General features: G+C 44.2%; 1 protein-coding gene across 1 annotated transcript in view; it reads left to right on the top strand.

Moving 5' to 3' along the window:
• The first annotated feature begins 6,132 nt into the window (after positions 1-6,132).
• Positions 6,133-17,040, top strand: part of depdc4 (DEP domain containing 4) — a 32,391-nt gene continuing 21,483 nt past the window's right edge. Inside the window, exons 1-4 of the mRNA XM_086009590.1 lie at positions 6,133-6,541; positions 8,483-8,628; positions 10,248-10,440; positions 12,766-12,992. Coding sequence (XP_085865716.1) covers positions 6,282-6,541; positions 8,483-8,628; positions 10,248-10,440; positions 12,766-12,992 — 826 coding nt within the window. The 5' untranslated portion in view covers positions 6,133-6,281. The remainder of the gene's footprint in view (positions 6,542-8,482; positions 8,629-10,247; positions 10,441-12,765; positions 12,993-17,040) is intronic.

The following is a 17,040-nucleotide window of genomic DNA, read 5'->3' on the forward strand; positions in this document are numbered from 1 at the left end:
TGGGAATACTCAGCAAGTCAGGCAGCATCTGTGGTTCGAGAAACAGAGTTAAAACTTTAACTCTGTTTCTCTTTTAACTGTCTTTGCAGGACCCGAACCCTGTTCTTCCTTACCTTGGTTCTGATGTGAATCACGGTAAGACTGTTTTCCATTCCCTCTCGGCTTCTGCGCAAATTCCTTTATCGCCGTTAACCTTGCTCCTGGGATGCAACACGCCATTTGGGAATCTCGGTGACAGAAGCGACCGTTGACTCCTCTCGCTAATCTCCCACTGCTACTGCCTTCCTGCACTTCACCCTCCTTACCTGGGCAATTTCTCCATTTGTGCAGTGGCCTTGCTTGTGGCTATTCTCCCTCGAATCGCTCGCCCTTGGAGCAATTATTCAGCATTGCAAACTTATTTGCCCAGGCAGTTCCCTTGGCGGATCCCTGCACATCCTCCTACTCCTCTTTGCACCCTGACAGATGGCGACTAGCTTCCAATCTTTATCCTCTGTCACTCTGCCTGCTGTTGGTGGGCAGGGAGGGGGTTGGTGGTGCGGTGGTGACCGCTTTTTGGAGCATGTTTTCCAGCAGCCCCCCCATCTCCCACATCTGACGGACTGTCTCTGCTATTCTGCAAGTTCAGTAGCTTTCAGCTTGACTGAATGCAGCTGGAGACATTTCCTGCATGTGTTGCTCAAACCATCCTTGAACTCCCACATCCAGCAAGATTTGTGGAGTGCAGGTCACAGCTGTCCTGCCGTTAACATTTTAAACTTTAACTTGTGCTACATGTACAGAACGTGAACTTATAAGTCACAGTAGAAAAGGTGAGTGTAATCGCAACACATGGAGGTTGAAATTTGAATCCAAATTCAGGCTGATTAAAAAAAACTAGCAACAGGATGTAGTTACTATCCTTTTATTCCAAATGCCGTGTATCAGATGTATCAAAATTTAAGACATCCCGTACTTTAAATGGTACAATGTTTGATTGACCAATTTTAACTTTTACAGGTGCAAAACTGCAATAGCTTAATATCTTTGAAGCGGATACAGAGGAGATTTACTACAATGGCTCCAGGGATGAGGGAATACCGTTACGTGGATAGACGAGAGAAGCTGGGGCTGTTCTCCTTGGAGCAGAGAAGGCTAAGAGGAGATTTGATAGAGGTGTTTGGAATCATGAAGTGTTGAGATAGAGTAAATAAAGAGAAACTGTTTCCAATGGCTGAGAGTCGATAACCAGAGGGCACAGATTTAAGGTGATTGGCAAACGAACCAGAAGTGACGTGAGGAAAAACTTTTTTACGCAATGCGTGGTTAGGATTTGGAATGCACTGCCTGATAGGGTGGTGGAAACAGATTCAATTGTGGCTTTCAAAAGGGATTTGGTTAAATACTTGAAGGAGAAAAAATTGCAGGGATATGGGGAAAGAGCAGGGGAGTGGGACTGACTGGATTGCAGTATAATGTGGATAAATGCGAGGTTATCCACTTTGGTGGCAAAAACAGGAAGGCAGATTATTATCTGAATGGCAATAGATTGGGAGAAGGGGAAGTGCAACGAGACCTGGGTGTCCTCGTGCAGCAGTCGCTGAAGGTAAGCATGCAGGTGCAGCAGGCGGTTAAGAAGGCAAATGGTATGTTGGCCTTCATAGTGAGAGGATTCGAGTACAGGAGCAAGGATGTCTTGCTGCAGTTGTACAGGGCCTTGGTGAGACCGCACCTTGAGTATTGTGTGCAGTTTTGGTCACCTTATCTGAGGAAGGATGTTCTTGCCATGGAGGGAGTGCAGCGAAGATTCACCTGACTGATACCTGGGATGGCAGGAATGACGTATGAGGAGAGATTGGGTCAATTGGGCTTATACTCACTGGAGTTTAGAAGAATGAGAGGGGATCTCATTGAAACTTATAAAATTCTTACAGGATTAGACAGACGAGATGCAGGAAGGATGTTCCCGATGGCGGGGGAGTCCAGAACCAGGGGTCACAGTCTAAAGATAAGGGGTAAGCCATTTAGGACTGAGATGAGGAGGAATTTCTTCACCCAGAGAGTGGTGAACCTGTGGAATTCTCGACCACAGAAGACGGTTGAGGCCAATTCATTAAATATATTCAAGAAGGAGTTGGATATATTTCTTAAGGCTAAAGGGATCAAGGGATATTGGGCGAAGGCAGGGACAGGGTACTGAATTTGGATGATCAGCCATGATCTCATTAAATGGCAGAGCAGGCTCGAGGGGCCGAATGGCCGACTCCTGCTCCTATCTTCTATGTTTCTTCGAAATGGCCTCCTTCTGTGCTGTACTATTCTATGATTCTATCTTTATCAAACACCAGTCCTCTGCATTCCACAAAGCAATAAGGCCCTAAACATTTGACTGAAATCTGTCTTTTTTTTTGAAGGTATCTCCTGTCTTCAATCCTTAAAGTTTGTCCTTCCATCTCTGATCCTTAAGTGTCTTCCCATCGTTGATTTTTTCATTGTGTCTTTCCCACAGTCTGCCATTCTTTAGTGAAAGCCTAGGATAAACCACACTAAGGATAGTTTCTGATATTCTCTTCTAAAACTGCACCACTATCGCAATGCTACAAATCTTGGCTCCTGCATTTAGAAATTCTCTGGCATACATGAGCGCTCGTCACGCTCATAAGTTGTCTGAGTGTCTTGTGTTTTGGGTTCTGCCTATACTGATGAATATCTAACTTGCACAGCAGGAGTACTGTACAGCAATAATAATTCAAACTGGATATTCATGTCTTTAGTACGTGCCACCGTGTGCCCTTCCAATTGTTAAGCAGCTTTATTTCACATCAAATGGACCTACAAAGCAACAGTTATGACTGGACAATTAAATCAGTGCAACTTGTCTTTGCACTGTAATAAAAACTAATAAATACGCAACGCTTCCCAACATCAGTAGGTTGTCTTGCTTGACTTAAAATAACTCCTAACCACCGCTTGCATTCTCCGACTGAGCCTGGGAGAAACTTGCCCCCTCAACTTTCTGTTTAGAAACCTTGACTGTCTACCTCTGACCCGCTTCATCTCCCTGTGTTCACAAATCCAAGAGGTGGGTCCAGGCCAGACAATTCCTGCCAAGGGCCTGGAACCAGGGACCTCCCAACACAATGGGTGTGAGGTGATAATCCGTTTACTGAGACAGGTTCATCAATTGTTTTGCAGTCTTTGGGAAAGCTTCAAGTTGAGTCTGTTTTATAAATTCGAAACTCCAACTTCAAAGCCTTGTCCGTCATCCTTTTGCTTTGGGACGCCACGAGGATGTGATGAGGCGTTGTATCAATCCAACTCGTTTCTTGTTCCTAAGTTGGTAATGTTGACAGAATTACCTGGCATCAGCTAATACGGAGCAGGAATCACCACGTCCAGTTCCACCATTGAATGGACAGATAAGGATTTCTTTGGGTCTTTTTCTCCACCCCCCCCCCCCCCCAAATTTCTAGCAAAAAGCAGCACAGTTGATTCCACTAAACTGAAAGAAAATCTTTTAAGTAGTATAGGTTGTTTCCCCTGGCTGGAGAGTCTAGAACTCGGGGTCACAGTCTCGGGATTAGGCTTGGTTATACAGTATATGGTTATGCAAAATGTAACTAAGACTGAAACCACTTCATACAGGTTACACTGGCAAACAGTTCAATTTGGGTTTTTGAATTTCATTTTTTGAATTTTTAAAGCTCACTTTTCGGTTTTCCAAGGATTATTTCATGAACTAACTGCCCACATCAAAGTAAGACTGAGATGAAGAGAAATTTCTTCACTCAGAGGGTTGTGAATCTTTGGAATTCTCTACCCCAGAAGGCTGTGGACGCTGAGCTGTTGAGTATATTCAAGGCTGAGATCGATAGATTTTTGGACTCTAGGGGAATCAAGGGATATGGGGATCGGGCGGGAAAGTGGAGTTGAGGTCGAAGATCAGTCATGATCTTATTGAATGGCGGAGCAGGCTCGAGGGGCCGTATGGCCTAATTCTGATGTTCTTTTGTGGTTGATGTACAATCCCCAGGAATCGAATCCACCCACAGATTCCTTACTTTTAAGAACATTAAATTCTGTGCTCGGTGAGTTGGTGAAAAATAATTGTGAAGTGAATTATAGGGACGTTTGATATAATGCGTATATTGTGCAGAATATCTCCCAACAGTGATAATTGCTTTTTTCTTGAAGAGTGAGAGTATATGAATATATGGTTATGCAAAATGTAACTGAGATTGAAACCACTTCACACAGGTTACACTGGCAAACAGATCAATTTGGGTTTTCGAATTTCATTTTCTGAATTTTTAAAGCTCACTGTTCGGTTTTCCACGGATTATATCATGAATGGACTGCCCACATCAAAGTATTGCTGCGTAGCAATTTTTTTTTCAAACAAGTCCTGGGAATATTTGGGATAAAGCTAGATTTATTAAACTGACTTGACTTTAAGCATTTCGTTCCATGAGACATAAAAAAAATATATATTTCGTGAAATTGGATTGATGCTTTTGTTGCAAAGGCTGACTAAGTGGTTTGCAGATAATTCATTTTGAAGATTACGTATTTAACTTTTTATTTTTAGCTCGTTGCACTGTATGGGAGCAAAAATCATTCCTGTTAGCATGTTCCTTCATTGTTGCTGGGCCAAAGTCCTGGAACTCCCCACCCAGTGTTCCTTCTTAGTTTTTATTTGATGCATGGGCCCGTTCAAATCTTCACGCGTGCACAGTTATTCCCGTTGAAAGGTTGGTGAGCGGCCTGCGCAGGACCTCCAGATCGCCGCACAGCTTAACGGGAACATTGTCCCGACCTGACAGCACTGTGGGAGCACCTCCAGCACACGGACTGCAGCGGTTCAAGAAGAAAGCCCGCCACCACCACCTCGAGGGCAACTGGGGATGGGCAATACACGCTGACCTTGCCTGTGCACCCATATCCTGAGAATAAAGAAAGATGTGGCGACTTTTTACCCCCTCAGAGACAAATGTGGTCCATGGTGGGGGTTTTGAAGGAGATCTTTTTAAAATGACCAGCTGAACAAAATGTTTTTGAGCAAAATAGAGGTCTTTAAAATTGTGAAAGGGTTTGATGGGGTAGATGCAGAGAAGATGTTTCCACTTGTGGGGCTGTCCAAAACTAGGGGCCATAAATATAAGATTGTCACTAATAAATCCAATTGGGAATTCAGGAGAAACTTCTTTACCCAGAGAGTGGTGAGAATGTGGAACTCGCTACCACAGGGAGTGGTTGAGGTGAGTAGCAGAGATACATTTAAGGGGAAGCTAGATAAACACATGAGGGAGAAAGGAATAGAAGGATATGGTGATGGGGTTAGATGAAGCTGGGGTGGGAGGAGGCTCGTGTGGAGCATAAACACCGGCACGGACCAGTTGGGCCGAATGGCCTGTTTCTGTGCTGTAGATTCTGTGTCATACGATGTAAAAACAAATGGATGATTTGTAGAGATCTGGACAACATTGGTTTATTTTCCTCTGAAGGAGTTTTGTTGCATATGATGACTTTTCACCAGCTGTAGAATGATTCCTTTCCTTCGGAGGTTTTGTTCTCTGGATGTGGACGATGCTGGCAAGGCCGGTATTTATTGCCCATTCCCAGTTGCCCCGAGGATGTGGTGGTGAGCCGCCGCCTTGAACTGCTGCAGCTCTTGTGATGGTGGCACTCTCACAGTGGCGTTAGCTGGGGAACTCCAGAATATTGACCCAGCGACAGTGAAGGAATGGCCATTATATTCCCTGGCCAGGATGATATGTGGCATGGAGGGAAGTCGGAGGTGATGATGTTCCCGGGACATTGCTGCTCTTGTTCTTCTCGCTGTTAGAGGTCGTGGGGAGGAAGGTACTGGTGAAGTGCCCTCGGTGAGTTTCTGCAGTGCTTCCTGTATGCACTGCAGCCACTGTGTGCCAGTAATGGAGGGGTCGATACTGGCGAGGGAAGCAACATGCAGCTGTAAAATGTGCATAAGATGGCTGCCTCAGTTGCTTATGTAGCAAGCGGCAAGCACTTCAAAGTAATTCACTGCATGTGAAGAAGTTTAGGATATCCTGAGATGTGATGAACTCGATACAAATATGAGTTCTTTTAAACGCTGTGAAATTTTCTTAGAGATGTGTTTTTTTTTAGGGCATTCAGAACCTTTTCGTGCAACGCAGCTTTGGAACAATATTATCCATGCCCTCCAGACCCAGGTAGACGTGAGGCAGTTTAGACGGCATTGGAGAACGCACCGTGACTGCTTCACTGGCGCTGACGCCGTTGATGTGGTGCTCAGTCACCTCATGCAGGACGTCTATTTCAGCAACAGTGATATTTCGCGTTTGAAGGTAGCTCGGCTCTGCCAGGCTCTGATGGACCATAAAGTGTTTGAGCCTGTTGCTGCGCGATTAGTCGGCAAGGAGCAGGCGATGATGTTTGAGGACCGCGGCAACAGCCTCTACAGGTTTCTGGACAACTGCACTTTGCCAGGAGCTGGAAAAGACCAAGAAACTGAGATTTTGTCGTGTCGCGACAGACTGGTGCCAAAGAGGAAATTTACCAAGTAAGATTTTTTTTTTCTATCTCTGGGATTTGGGCATCGCTGGCAAGGCCGGTGCTTGTTGTCCATCCCTGAACAGAGTGGCTTGCTCGGCTGGTTCAGGGAGAGTCAACCACGTTGGTGTGGGACTGGAGTCACATATAGGCCCAGACCGGGTAAGGACGACAGGAGGGAACGCCAGTTGGGTTTTTATGACAATCCAACAGCCTCATTTTTCCTGATACCAGATTTTTATTTCCAAAAAAAAAAATTGAATTCCAACTCTCAAACTGCAACGGTGGGATTCGGACTCGCGTTCTCTGGATTATCAGTGGAGTAACATAACCACAGCACTGCCATACTCAGCAGTTTCAAAACAACCCTCAGATTTTTGATGACAGGTCATCGACCTGAAACATTAACTCTGTTTCTCTCTCCGCAGATACTGCTGACCTGCTGAGTGTTTCCAGCATTTTCTGTTTTTAGCTCCGATTTTTGCCTGTTGTGAACTGTGTACAGAACATTGCGGACGCAGTTCTGATTAGAATATATAAACGTTCTATTTTCGCACTCTGCTTGAGACTAATGTATACCAGTGCAAAAATACAATTTGAATGCACATAACTTGAATTCTCTTTCTTCTGGCTGTGCGGTTGTTCACGGATCCATGGAAAAACGACCCCACTGCCACTCCATAACTGGCTGAAAAGCAGTGAGAGCAACCGAGGTTAATTGTCCTTTAATTATTCTTTTCTCTTGACCCGGCTAAGTTCAAGAACTTGCTGGTGTGGGGGAGAGAATGATTATGTCGAATTTACAGCACAGAAACAGGCCATTCGGCCCAGCTGGCCTGTGCCGGCGTTTATGCTCCACAGGAGAATGATGATGTGGTATCTTGAGCTGGCCATAGATGGAGACAGACACAGGTTAACTCCGTAACATGGTTTAATCAACCCTTGCACATAAAAGCTTCTGCCATGAGGCAGCAAAAACAAAGAGTACAACAGTACAGATCAGACTTAACTCAGGAGAGCAATTGCCACAGCACCACCTGGTGGATCAGGTTACTCATAACCTCCCAGGTTACGACAGATGAGCTGGAATGTGAATGTGTCATTCTGTGACGTCTTTCTTTGTCAAACCTTCCTTCTGCCACTGTTCCCTGGACATGGATCTAGATGTGATGCTGACCCTCTAGGCTGCCCTAAAAAAACAACAGATATTCAGTGCATTGTGAACCGTGTTCAAGATTTGCTGGCTGCAACCTCTGGATTGCAGGCAATAACAACAATTTGTATTTATATTGGGCCTTTAACGTAGTAAAATGTCCCAAGGCGCTTCACAGGGGTGTCAGAAGACAAAACTTGGCACCGAGCCACATAAGGAGAAATTAGGGCAGGTGACCAAAAGTTTGGTCGAAGAAATGGGTTTTAAGGAGCGTCTTAAAGGAGGAAAGAGAGGCAGAGAGGTTTAGGGAGGGAATTCCAGAGCTTAGGGACTAGGCAGCGGAAGGCACGGCCGCCAATGGTTGAGCAATTAAAATCAGGGATGCTCAAGAGGCAGAATTAGAGAAGCACGGATATCGCGGGGGGGGGGGGGGGTGGTAGGATTGTGGGGCTGGAGGAGATTACAGAGATAGGGAAGGGCGAGGCCATGGAGGGATTTGAAAACAAGGATGAGAATTTTAAAATCGAGGCGTTCCTTAACCGGGAGCCAATGTGGGTCAGCGAGCGCAAGGGTGATGGGTGAACAGGACTTGGTGCAAGTTAGGACACGGGCAGCCGACATTCAGGCAACATTTCATAAGATATTTAATCTTATACCGTCAGTGTTTAATTGGCAACTATTTAGCCTTTTATAATACCAGTCTTAAATAGACAATGACTAGGAAGTATTCCATACATCCTTCTTTACAAAACCCAGATGTGAAATTCAAATTGTTGCATATTGTTTTTCTTTAAACAGACCAGACGAAATAACTTTTTCGAATCCTGTTGCCTTGGAAGCTTGTGATAAAAGAATTGAAGAGCTTTTGCAAACAATCAACCTTCGTCCATCACTACCCCCAAACCGAAAAATGTATGCACCGACCAGCCTGCTGTCTAAAAAAGGTGAACCTGCTATTTTTACAATATTTTTAGGTGGCCATCAAGACCTATGCATGCAAAAAGCATTTCATGCTTCTGGATACGTGTCTATCGCTATGTTTCGTCTGAGGTGTAATTCAACTTTCTTACAAGCGAAGTAACTAAACCTTGTCGATATTTTCAATGTCGTGTTTGATCGAGATCCTCGATTTAAATATTAGCCGTTCATTTCATTTTACCCCCAAGTACGTGGAATAAATTACAAGTTTTATGCGCATGTCATTTTGAGTAACTTTTGATGTCGGCAGGAATCTCCCAAGTTCCCACAAGCATTTTTGAATTGGCGCACTCACTGATTAACACAGATTTCAGCTAGCACTGGGACAGAACTTTCATCCCAAGTTCTGATTCTCACTGTCTCCCGTTTGGCTTTCCCTTGCAAGTGGTCTCGTGTTACCAATCCTCCTGCAGTTAGTTGCGTGGGAACCATCTGTGTCACTGGCATCCGTGTGACTGCCATTCAGTGATCAGGGAGTGGGTAAAGAAGGGGGGGCAGAGGGTGAGTTGAACAATGCTTGGTTTCCTTTTCTTCCCCCTCCTCCTCCTCTGCCTTCCCACTTGCGATGTGACTATTCGTGAAGTTTTTTTTCAGCAAAGAAAGGGGGGGGGGGGGGGCGAAATCCTTAGTGAGTTCATTTGCTTGAGCAATAGGCTCAACTATTGCAACCAGTCACTATTTTTAATCAACTGGGACAATGTCTATTTCCCAGATGCAAAGTCAAAATCCTTCTACTCTGCCCCAAGAATGTGCATCAGTCCTACCCCCAGAAATGGCCCCTACTGCACCAATGTGGGTTTTATTCTATTTCCTACACCAGCTCTCTGGTTGAGTGATATAGACACTTGGTGGAGAATTAGGAGCAACTTTTGTGCTGTGGTTCTTTGCCCACCTGGAGCTGGGTTGGTTCTGGGTGACATTGCCAATTAATGCCAGATTGAGACACCTCAAACCCATTTCATAAAGAATCCCTTTAACCAGCAGACAGAGGAGACTGTCATCGCATCAGTCTGGGCTGAATTTAAACCCAGGTTTCTGGTGTAAAAGGCTGGTGTCTAACCCACTGCAACACTAACTTCATTTTCAACGGCGCTTCTCTTAATGGCCTGGCTGAAATGAGGAAATTGTACCGGGAAACAACCCACGCAGTCGACACCAAACTGAGCCTACCAACAGCTGCCCTCTTTATGCTCTCTTTCAAACTGTCGACGGTTCCTCAACCCATATTGTCATTTTGATGGGGTCAATGTCATTAATGTTTAAATGCCATCAGTTACTATAGTAAGGCACTTTACAGCCAATGAAGTACTTTTGAAGTGTAGCCACTGTTGCGATGCAGGGAATCGCAGCAGCTAATTTGCATTAACCTACTCATGGGTTTAACAATTCTAGTTTCTCCTGCCCCACCACCTTCAGTAGAAACTAACACAAAAATTGGATGTTGCATTTCACTGTGCAAATTGCATGCAGTAACTGACCAGTGCATGTCTCTGATTGTTTATAACTGAGCATGTGAACACTAACTCTGTTTCTACTGTGCTTCTCTTCTACTTTCAACAATGGGGTCTGACTTGCTCCGCAACAGTTGTTGAGGATGTTTGGAAGCAAACAACTTTATTGCAGCTGCTACAATTAATTCACCTTCCCATCTTGGACAGCATCCTGGAGTCTCCTTCGAAGGTGGAAAGAAGAGAAGCTCAGTTCAATCAGCAAACTGACCTTATTATCTCCAACACCTTCCTGGATCGAGAGGTTTCTGAGAGCCTAAATCTGCCCTCGTTAGTATTTGCAAATAACTTTTTATCTCATTATTCAAAGAGTTTGGAGGAAATAGCAATTAAAGTGCAATAACATGAGACCTGAAATACTGTCCGAACAAAACTTTGCTGTAGCGCGAAGATGAAAATAATGGAAAATCTGTAGTTGACTTCTGTTTCTCATCCTTACTGGTTCATTGAAAGAATGTGAGGCATGACATTTTGTGCCTATAGCACCTTAAAAAGAAACGCAGAATCTTCAAATGACCTTTCTCCCCACCCAGCTGCTCTCTTGCTCACGCTCTCAACAAAAGGCAGATCGTGTTTGACTAATCTAATGGAATTTTTTGATGAAGTAACAGAGAGAATTGATGAAGGGAATGCAATGGATGTTTACATGGATTTTTGGAAGGCGTGTGACAAAAGTACCACATAGAAGGCTGGTTAACAAAATTGAGGCTCATGGAATAGGTGGGTCAGTGGCAGCTTGGATAAGGAATTGGCTTAAGGACAGAAAACAGCGAGCTGTGGTAAATGGCTGTTTTTCAGACTGGAGGATGGTCGACAGTGGTGTTCCCCAAGGGTCAGTGCTGGGGCCACTGCTTTTTTTGACGTATATAAATGACCTGGATATTGGAATACAGTGTAGAATTTCTAAATTTGCCGATGACACCAAATTTGGGGGTGTGGCAAACGATGATACCAATCGACTGCAACAGGACATAGAAAGGCTAGCAGAATGGGCAGACAAGTGGCAGATGGAATTTAATAGAGAAGTGTGAGGTGATGCAATTTGGCGGAAGGAACAGGGAGAGGCAATACACACTTAACGGCACAGTTTTAAAGTGTGTGCAGGGACAGAGGGACCTGGGAGTTAATGTGCATAGGTCCCTGAAGGTGGCGGGACATATTGAGAGAGTGGTTAGCAAAGCATATGGGATCTTGGGCTTCATAAATAGAGGTATTGAGTACAAAAGCAGAGAAGTTATGCTGAACCTTTATAAAGCGCTGTTTAGGCAACAACTGGAGCATTGCGTCCAGTTCTGGTCACCACACTTTAGGAAGGATGTGAAGGCCCTTGAGAGGCTGAAGAGGAGATTTACCAAGATGGTTCCGGGGATGGGGGATCTTAGCTACAAGGACAGGTTGGAGAAGCTGGATTTGTTTTCATTAGAGCAAAGGAGGTTGAGGGGTGATTTGATAGAGGTGTACAAGATTATGACGGGTTTGGATAGGCTAGACGGGGAAAGGCTGTGCCCACTAGTTGATGGTACAAGGACTAGGGGACACAGATTTAAGGTTTTGGGGGGGTGTGAGGAAAAACTTTTTTACGCAGCGAGTGGTGAGGACATGGAATTCGCTGCCAGTGGAAGCGGCGACACTCAATGTTTTCAAGGGGAGACTGGATAGGCACTTGAGGGAAATAAACTTGCAGGGCTACAAGGATAGAGCGGGGGAATAGGACTGACTGGATTGCTCGACAGAGAGCCAGCACGGACTCAATGGGCCGAATGGCCTCCTATGCTGTTATGACTCTGACTTGCACGTGCTGTCGCTCACTTCTATTCGCTATTGGATTTTTCCAATTTCGTTCCCCTTTCTATTTGCATCCGGCTGCTTTAGATTTTCTTTCTCCCTCTCTCAAACTCCCTGAATCCAGTTGTGTTCCTGAAAAGAAATGGAATGCAAAACTAGTACTTTGAGGGTACAGAAAAGAGTTACTAAAATGTTTCCAGTGAATTGGGATTACATTTACATGGATAGACCGGAGAAGCTGGGGTTGTTCTCCTTGGAGCAGAGAAGGCTAAGAGGAGATTTAATAGAGGTGTTTCAAATCATGAAGGGTTGAGATAGAGTAAATAAAGAGAAACTGTTTCCAATGGCTGAAGGGTCGATAGCCAGAGGGCACAGATTTAAGGTGATTGGCAAAAGAACCAGAGGCGACATGAGGAAAAACTTTTTAATGTAATGAGTGGTTAGGATTTGGAATGCGCTGCCTGATAGGGCGGTGGATACAGATTCAATAGCTTTCAAAGGGGAATTGGATGAATACTTGCAGGAGAAAAAAAATTGCAGGAATATGGGGAGAGAGCGGGGGAGTGGGACTGACTGGATTGCTCTTCGAAAGAGCAGGTGCAGACTCGGGCTGAATGGCCTCCTTCTGTGCTGTACTATTCTATGATTCTATGAACTGAGCCGATGAAATTCACCAGAGAAAGGGCTAATCCTGAAATTTCTATACAGGTATAAGTGGCGTCTTTGTCCGGTCAATGTTACTTTGCATTCAATGTGCGCATGAGTTACACTTCATCAGTCTCCGTGTTGTGTTTTTGTTTGTCTCCGCAGTACTGATGAGTGGCTATCGGTTGCTGTTGATTGCCTAGAATATTTCCCAGACCAGCTGATTGTGCACGCTAGTGAACTGCTATCTCAGACCGCGAATGACAGAGAGGCTGCAGAGATGCACAAAAGAGTGCTGTTTGAAACTATAGCGAGACACTACAGTCAGAACAGGGAGCCGCTTCTCTGCGACCGTTATCTCGACATACACGCAAGAATAATTGAACTTCTAGGTAAGGTATTCTTTTTACAGAGCTGTGAAAATAAAGTAAGTGCTGGTAATTTGGTCCTAAATTATGGGACAGCATGATTTTCATTACTTGTGCATGATGAAGTTTATCTAATAACGTGTATAGATTTTCACAGCGAGTCGGAGGATACGCTCATTTATAATAACGTGATACACAACACACTTGTAATACAGTTGATCTCCTGCGACAGATCACAGACATAATTTTTCTTTTATATATCTCGCTTCCAATAACAGTCTCATTCTTTTGTCGTGCTCTCTGCCTCTGCTTTCCTTTTTTTCTCTCTGGTTGTCATGAAAGGATTATTACTAGGCCTAGTCAGAATCAGGGGAATTTATAATGGGGAACAAAGAAATGGCTGACCAATTAAGTACATACTTTGCTTCTGTCTTCACAAAGGAGGACACAAATAACCTCCCAGAGATGTCGGAGAACATAGGGTCTAATGAGAGGGAGGAACTGAATGAAATCAGTATTTGTAGGGAAATTGGTGTTAGGGAAATTGACGGGATTGAAGGCCGATAAATCCCCAGGAACTGATAATCTACATCCTAGGGTACTTAAGGAAGTGGCCCTAGAAATAGTAGATGCATTGCTGGTCATCTTCCAAAATTCTATAGACTCTGGAACAGTACCCATGGATTGGCAGGTAGCTAATGTTACCCCAATATTCAAAAAAGGCGGTAGAGAAAACGGGGAATTATAGACCGGTAAGCCTGACATCAGTAGTGGGGAAAATGCTATTATATAAATGTCCATTATAAAAGATGTAATAGCAGAGCACTTGGAAAACAGTGACCGGATCGGACAAAGTCAACATGGATTTACAAAAGTTAAATCGTGCTTGACTAATCTACTGGAATTTTTTGAGGATGTAACTGGTAGAATAGATAAGGGAGAACCAGTGGATGTGGTGTATTTGGACTTTCAGAAGGCTTTCGAAAAGGTCCCGCATAAGAGATTAGCGTGTAAAGTTAAAGCACATGGGATTGGGGGCAAGGTATTGACTTGGATAGAGAATTGGTTGGCAGACAGGAAGCAAAGAGTTGGAATAAACGGGTCTTTTTCCGAGTGGCAGGCAGTGACTAGTGGGGTACCGCAGGGATCAGTGCTAGGATCCCAGCTATTCACAATATATATTAATGATCTAGACGAGGGAACTAGATGTGATATCTCCAAGTTTGCAGACGACACAAAGCTGGGTGGGCGTGTGTGCTGTGAGGAGGATGCCGAGAAACTCCAGTATGATTTGGACAGGTTGGGTGATTGGACAGATGCATGGCAGATGCAGTATAATGTGGATAAATGTGAGGTTATCCACTTTGGTGGCAAAAACAGGAAGGCAGATTATTATCTGAACGGCAATAGATTGGGAGAAGGGGAAGTGCAACGAGACCTGGGTGTCCTTGTGCACCAGTCGCTGAAAGTAAGCATGCAGGTGCAGCAGGCGGTTAAGAAGGCAAATTGTATGTTGGCCTTCGTAGCGAGAGGATTTGAGTACAGGAGCAAGGATGTCTTGCTGCAGTTGTACAGGGCCTTGGTGAGACCACACCTTGAGTATTGTGTGCAGTTTTGGTCGCCTTATCTGAGGAAGGATGTTCTTGCCATGGAGGGAGTGCAGCGAAGATTCACCAGACTGATACCTGGGATGGCAGGAATGACGTATGAGGAGAGATTGGGTCGATTGGGCTTATGCTTGCTGGAGTTTAGAAGAATGAGAGGGGATCTCATTGAAACTTATAAAATTCTAAAAGGACTAGACAGACTAGATGCAGGAAGGATGTTCCTGATGGCGGGGGAGTCCAGAACCAGGGGTCACAGTCTAAAGATAAGGGGTAAGTCATTTAGGACAGAGATGAGGAATTTCTTTACCCAGAGAGTGGTGAACCTGTGAAATTCTCTACCGTTGAGGCCAATTCATTAAATATATTCAAGGAGTTGGCTATATTTCTTGAGGCTAAAGGGATATGGGGAGAAAGGGACAGGGTACTGAATTTGGATGATCAGCCATGATCTCATTAAATGGCGGAGCGGGCTCGAGGTGCCGAATGGCCTACTCCTGCTCCTATCTTCTATGTGTCTAACCCCTTTAGGGCTACCCCGGATCAGGTGTATTCCTCAGATGTTCACTTTCAACTAAAGTTTGAGGTAGCCGAATCCTAAAGGCGCTTATTTGGGACTAAAGGTCTGGACTATCTCTCCCTAAAGGAAAGGAACAACCTGAAAATGTTACCGCCCTCCAGATAGCACTTTTAATAAGTTTAGCTAGACTGTAACGTTCCGGATATTATGAGGGTCTGGAAAACTCCCCCAGAATTCTGCAACTCCTCACCAAAGAATGTACAGAGATTGAGTTTGCGAGTTTGATACAGAAGTGTAATGGGAGACAATTCTAAAAATATATAGATTTATTAAAGAACCGACATAATTTACAGTTGGTGAGTCAGTCGCAACATTAACAGTTCCAAAAAGAGAGAGCTTTACAATCTTATCAGAGATCCTTACTCTCAAATCTTAACTTCGCAACAGTTTTACAGTTCTTAAAGTTTATTCAGGATATCCACCAAAATCAAATACAGTACCTTGATCCCCGAGGTACAAAGAGTTGTAGACTTAGAACTTGCCCTGAAGCCGAGAATCGCTTTGCCCCTTCAAGGGAGTCTATTATTCCATTTGCGAGTTCAATATTTATACCCTTTTCCAGTAGTATTTCCTTTAAGGTTTTCTGCTGATGTAAGCTAATTATCGCTAGTCATTTTTCTGCTGACCCCTGCAGTTCTTAGTCACCTCAGCTGGTAGCACTACAGAACCATGTCTCTTCTCTAGGTGTTCTAAATTTATCATAAAAAACGGCGTAACAGCAGGTGCGCTTTACTTGGTATCATTTTTATGAAGGCAAATGTTTGTTACTTTTATGTGCTCCTTTACAAGGTGTACCGGGTGAACTATTGTCTGTTCCCAAAGGTTCAGACTTCAGGAGCCTTTAACCTTCTGTTTCAATAAGGTTATTGATTCAGTGTCAACAGCTTATCTTATCTCAATAGCCAGAATGCTATCACAGCTTTTTCATCGTTAGGTTTCTGGATTTCCAGACCCAGTTTGTCATGTTTTAATGAGGCCAGAATTCTTTCATAGAATGGTGTATTTTCATGAATAGGTTATATGGCTCATTCCTTCACAGTCACACATACTTCTAATTGTTGTATCTGCATCACTGTGCAACTTCCGCACCCCCCCATCCCCCAATTATTTCTGTCTTATTGGGCTGTATTTTCCGATCAGAGGCTTCCCGCGTGCGGAAGCCTGCGATCTGGAAAAAATCTACGCACTTAGCTGAGAGCTCCTGAGGTGCGTATAGTTCCAATGTTGGGCCTCTCCGACTCCAAGTGCGCAGGGCCCACGTATCCCAGAGGCGCAGGCGGTTCGCAAGCGTCCCTGGGATCACGTGGGCCATGAGGAGCCAATCAAAGAAGGGAATCTTCCTTCATACACTTGACAGATAGACCTGTCAAATATGAATGGAGATTACCCCAAAAGCATAGTAAAACTTTAAATAAATTTTTTAAAAAACCATCACCTTTTTAAAATTAGTTGAAATTACAATATAAATTAAATATTTTAAACAAAAATTTAATTTTTGAAAAAATAATTAGTTTTTTACGGGGCTAAAAATAAACTTTTTTTTTTAAAAAAGGTTATTTTTAAATGATTGAAATATTTTTTTTAAACTCTTTTTTCCAACTCTTATCCTGGTAAAAGCAGGCCTTACGCTTTTCCCAGGCGTAAGAATTGTAAGGGTTTTCTGCTGGCGGATGGTTTCCAGAAAGCGGAACTATCCGCCCGCGGAGGCCCTGCTCCAGGGCAGGCGTCCGATCTGTCCAGAGCATTCTGGACAGATCGGAAATGCTGGTTTTCAGTGCATGCACTGTGCATGCCTGAAACCGGCGTTTCCAATGTCCCTATGGGTGGGTACACGGCCGTAGGGATCGGAATGTCTGGGTCATTCTTTCTGTAAGTCTCTCTCCTCCTT

This window comes from Somniosus microcephalus, chromosome 16 (assembly GCF_052327205.1).
Source record: "Somniosus microcephalus isolate GS21.2 chromosome 16, FLI_Smic_1.0, whole genome shotgun sequence".
Taxonomy (NCBI): Eukaryota; Metazoa; Chordata; class Chondrichthyes; order Squaliformes; family Somniosidae; genus Somniosus; species Somniosus microcephalus.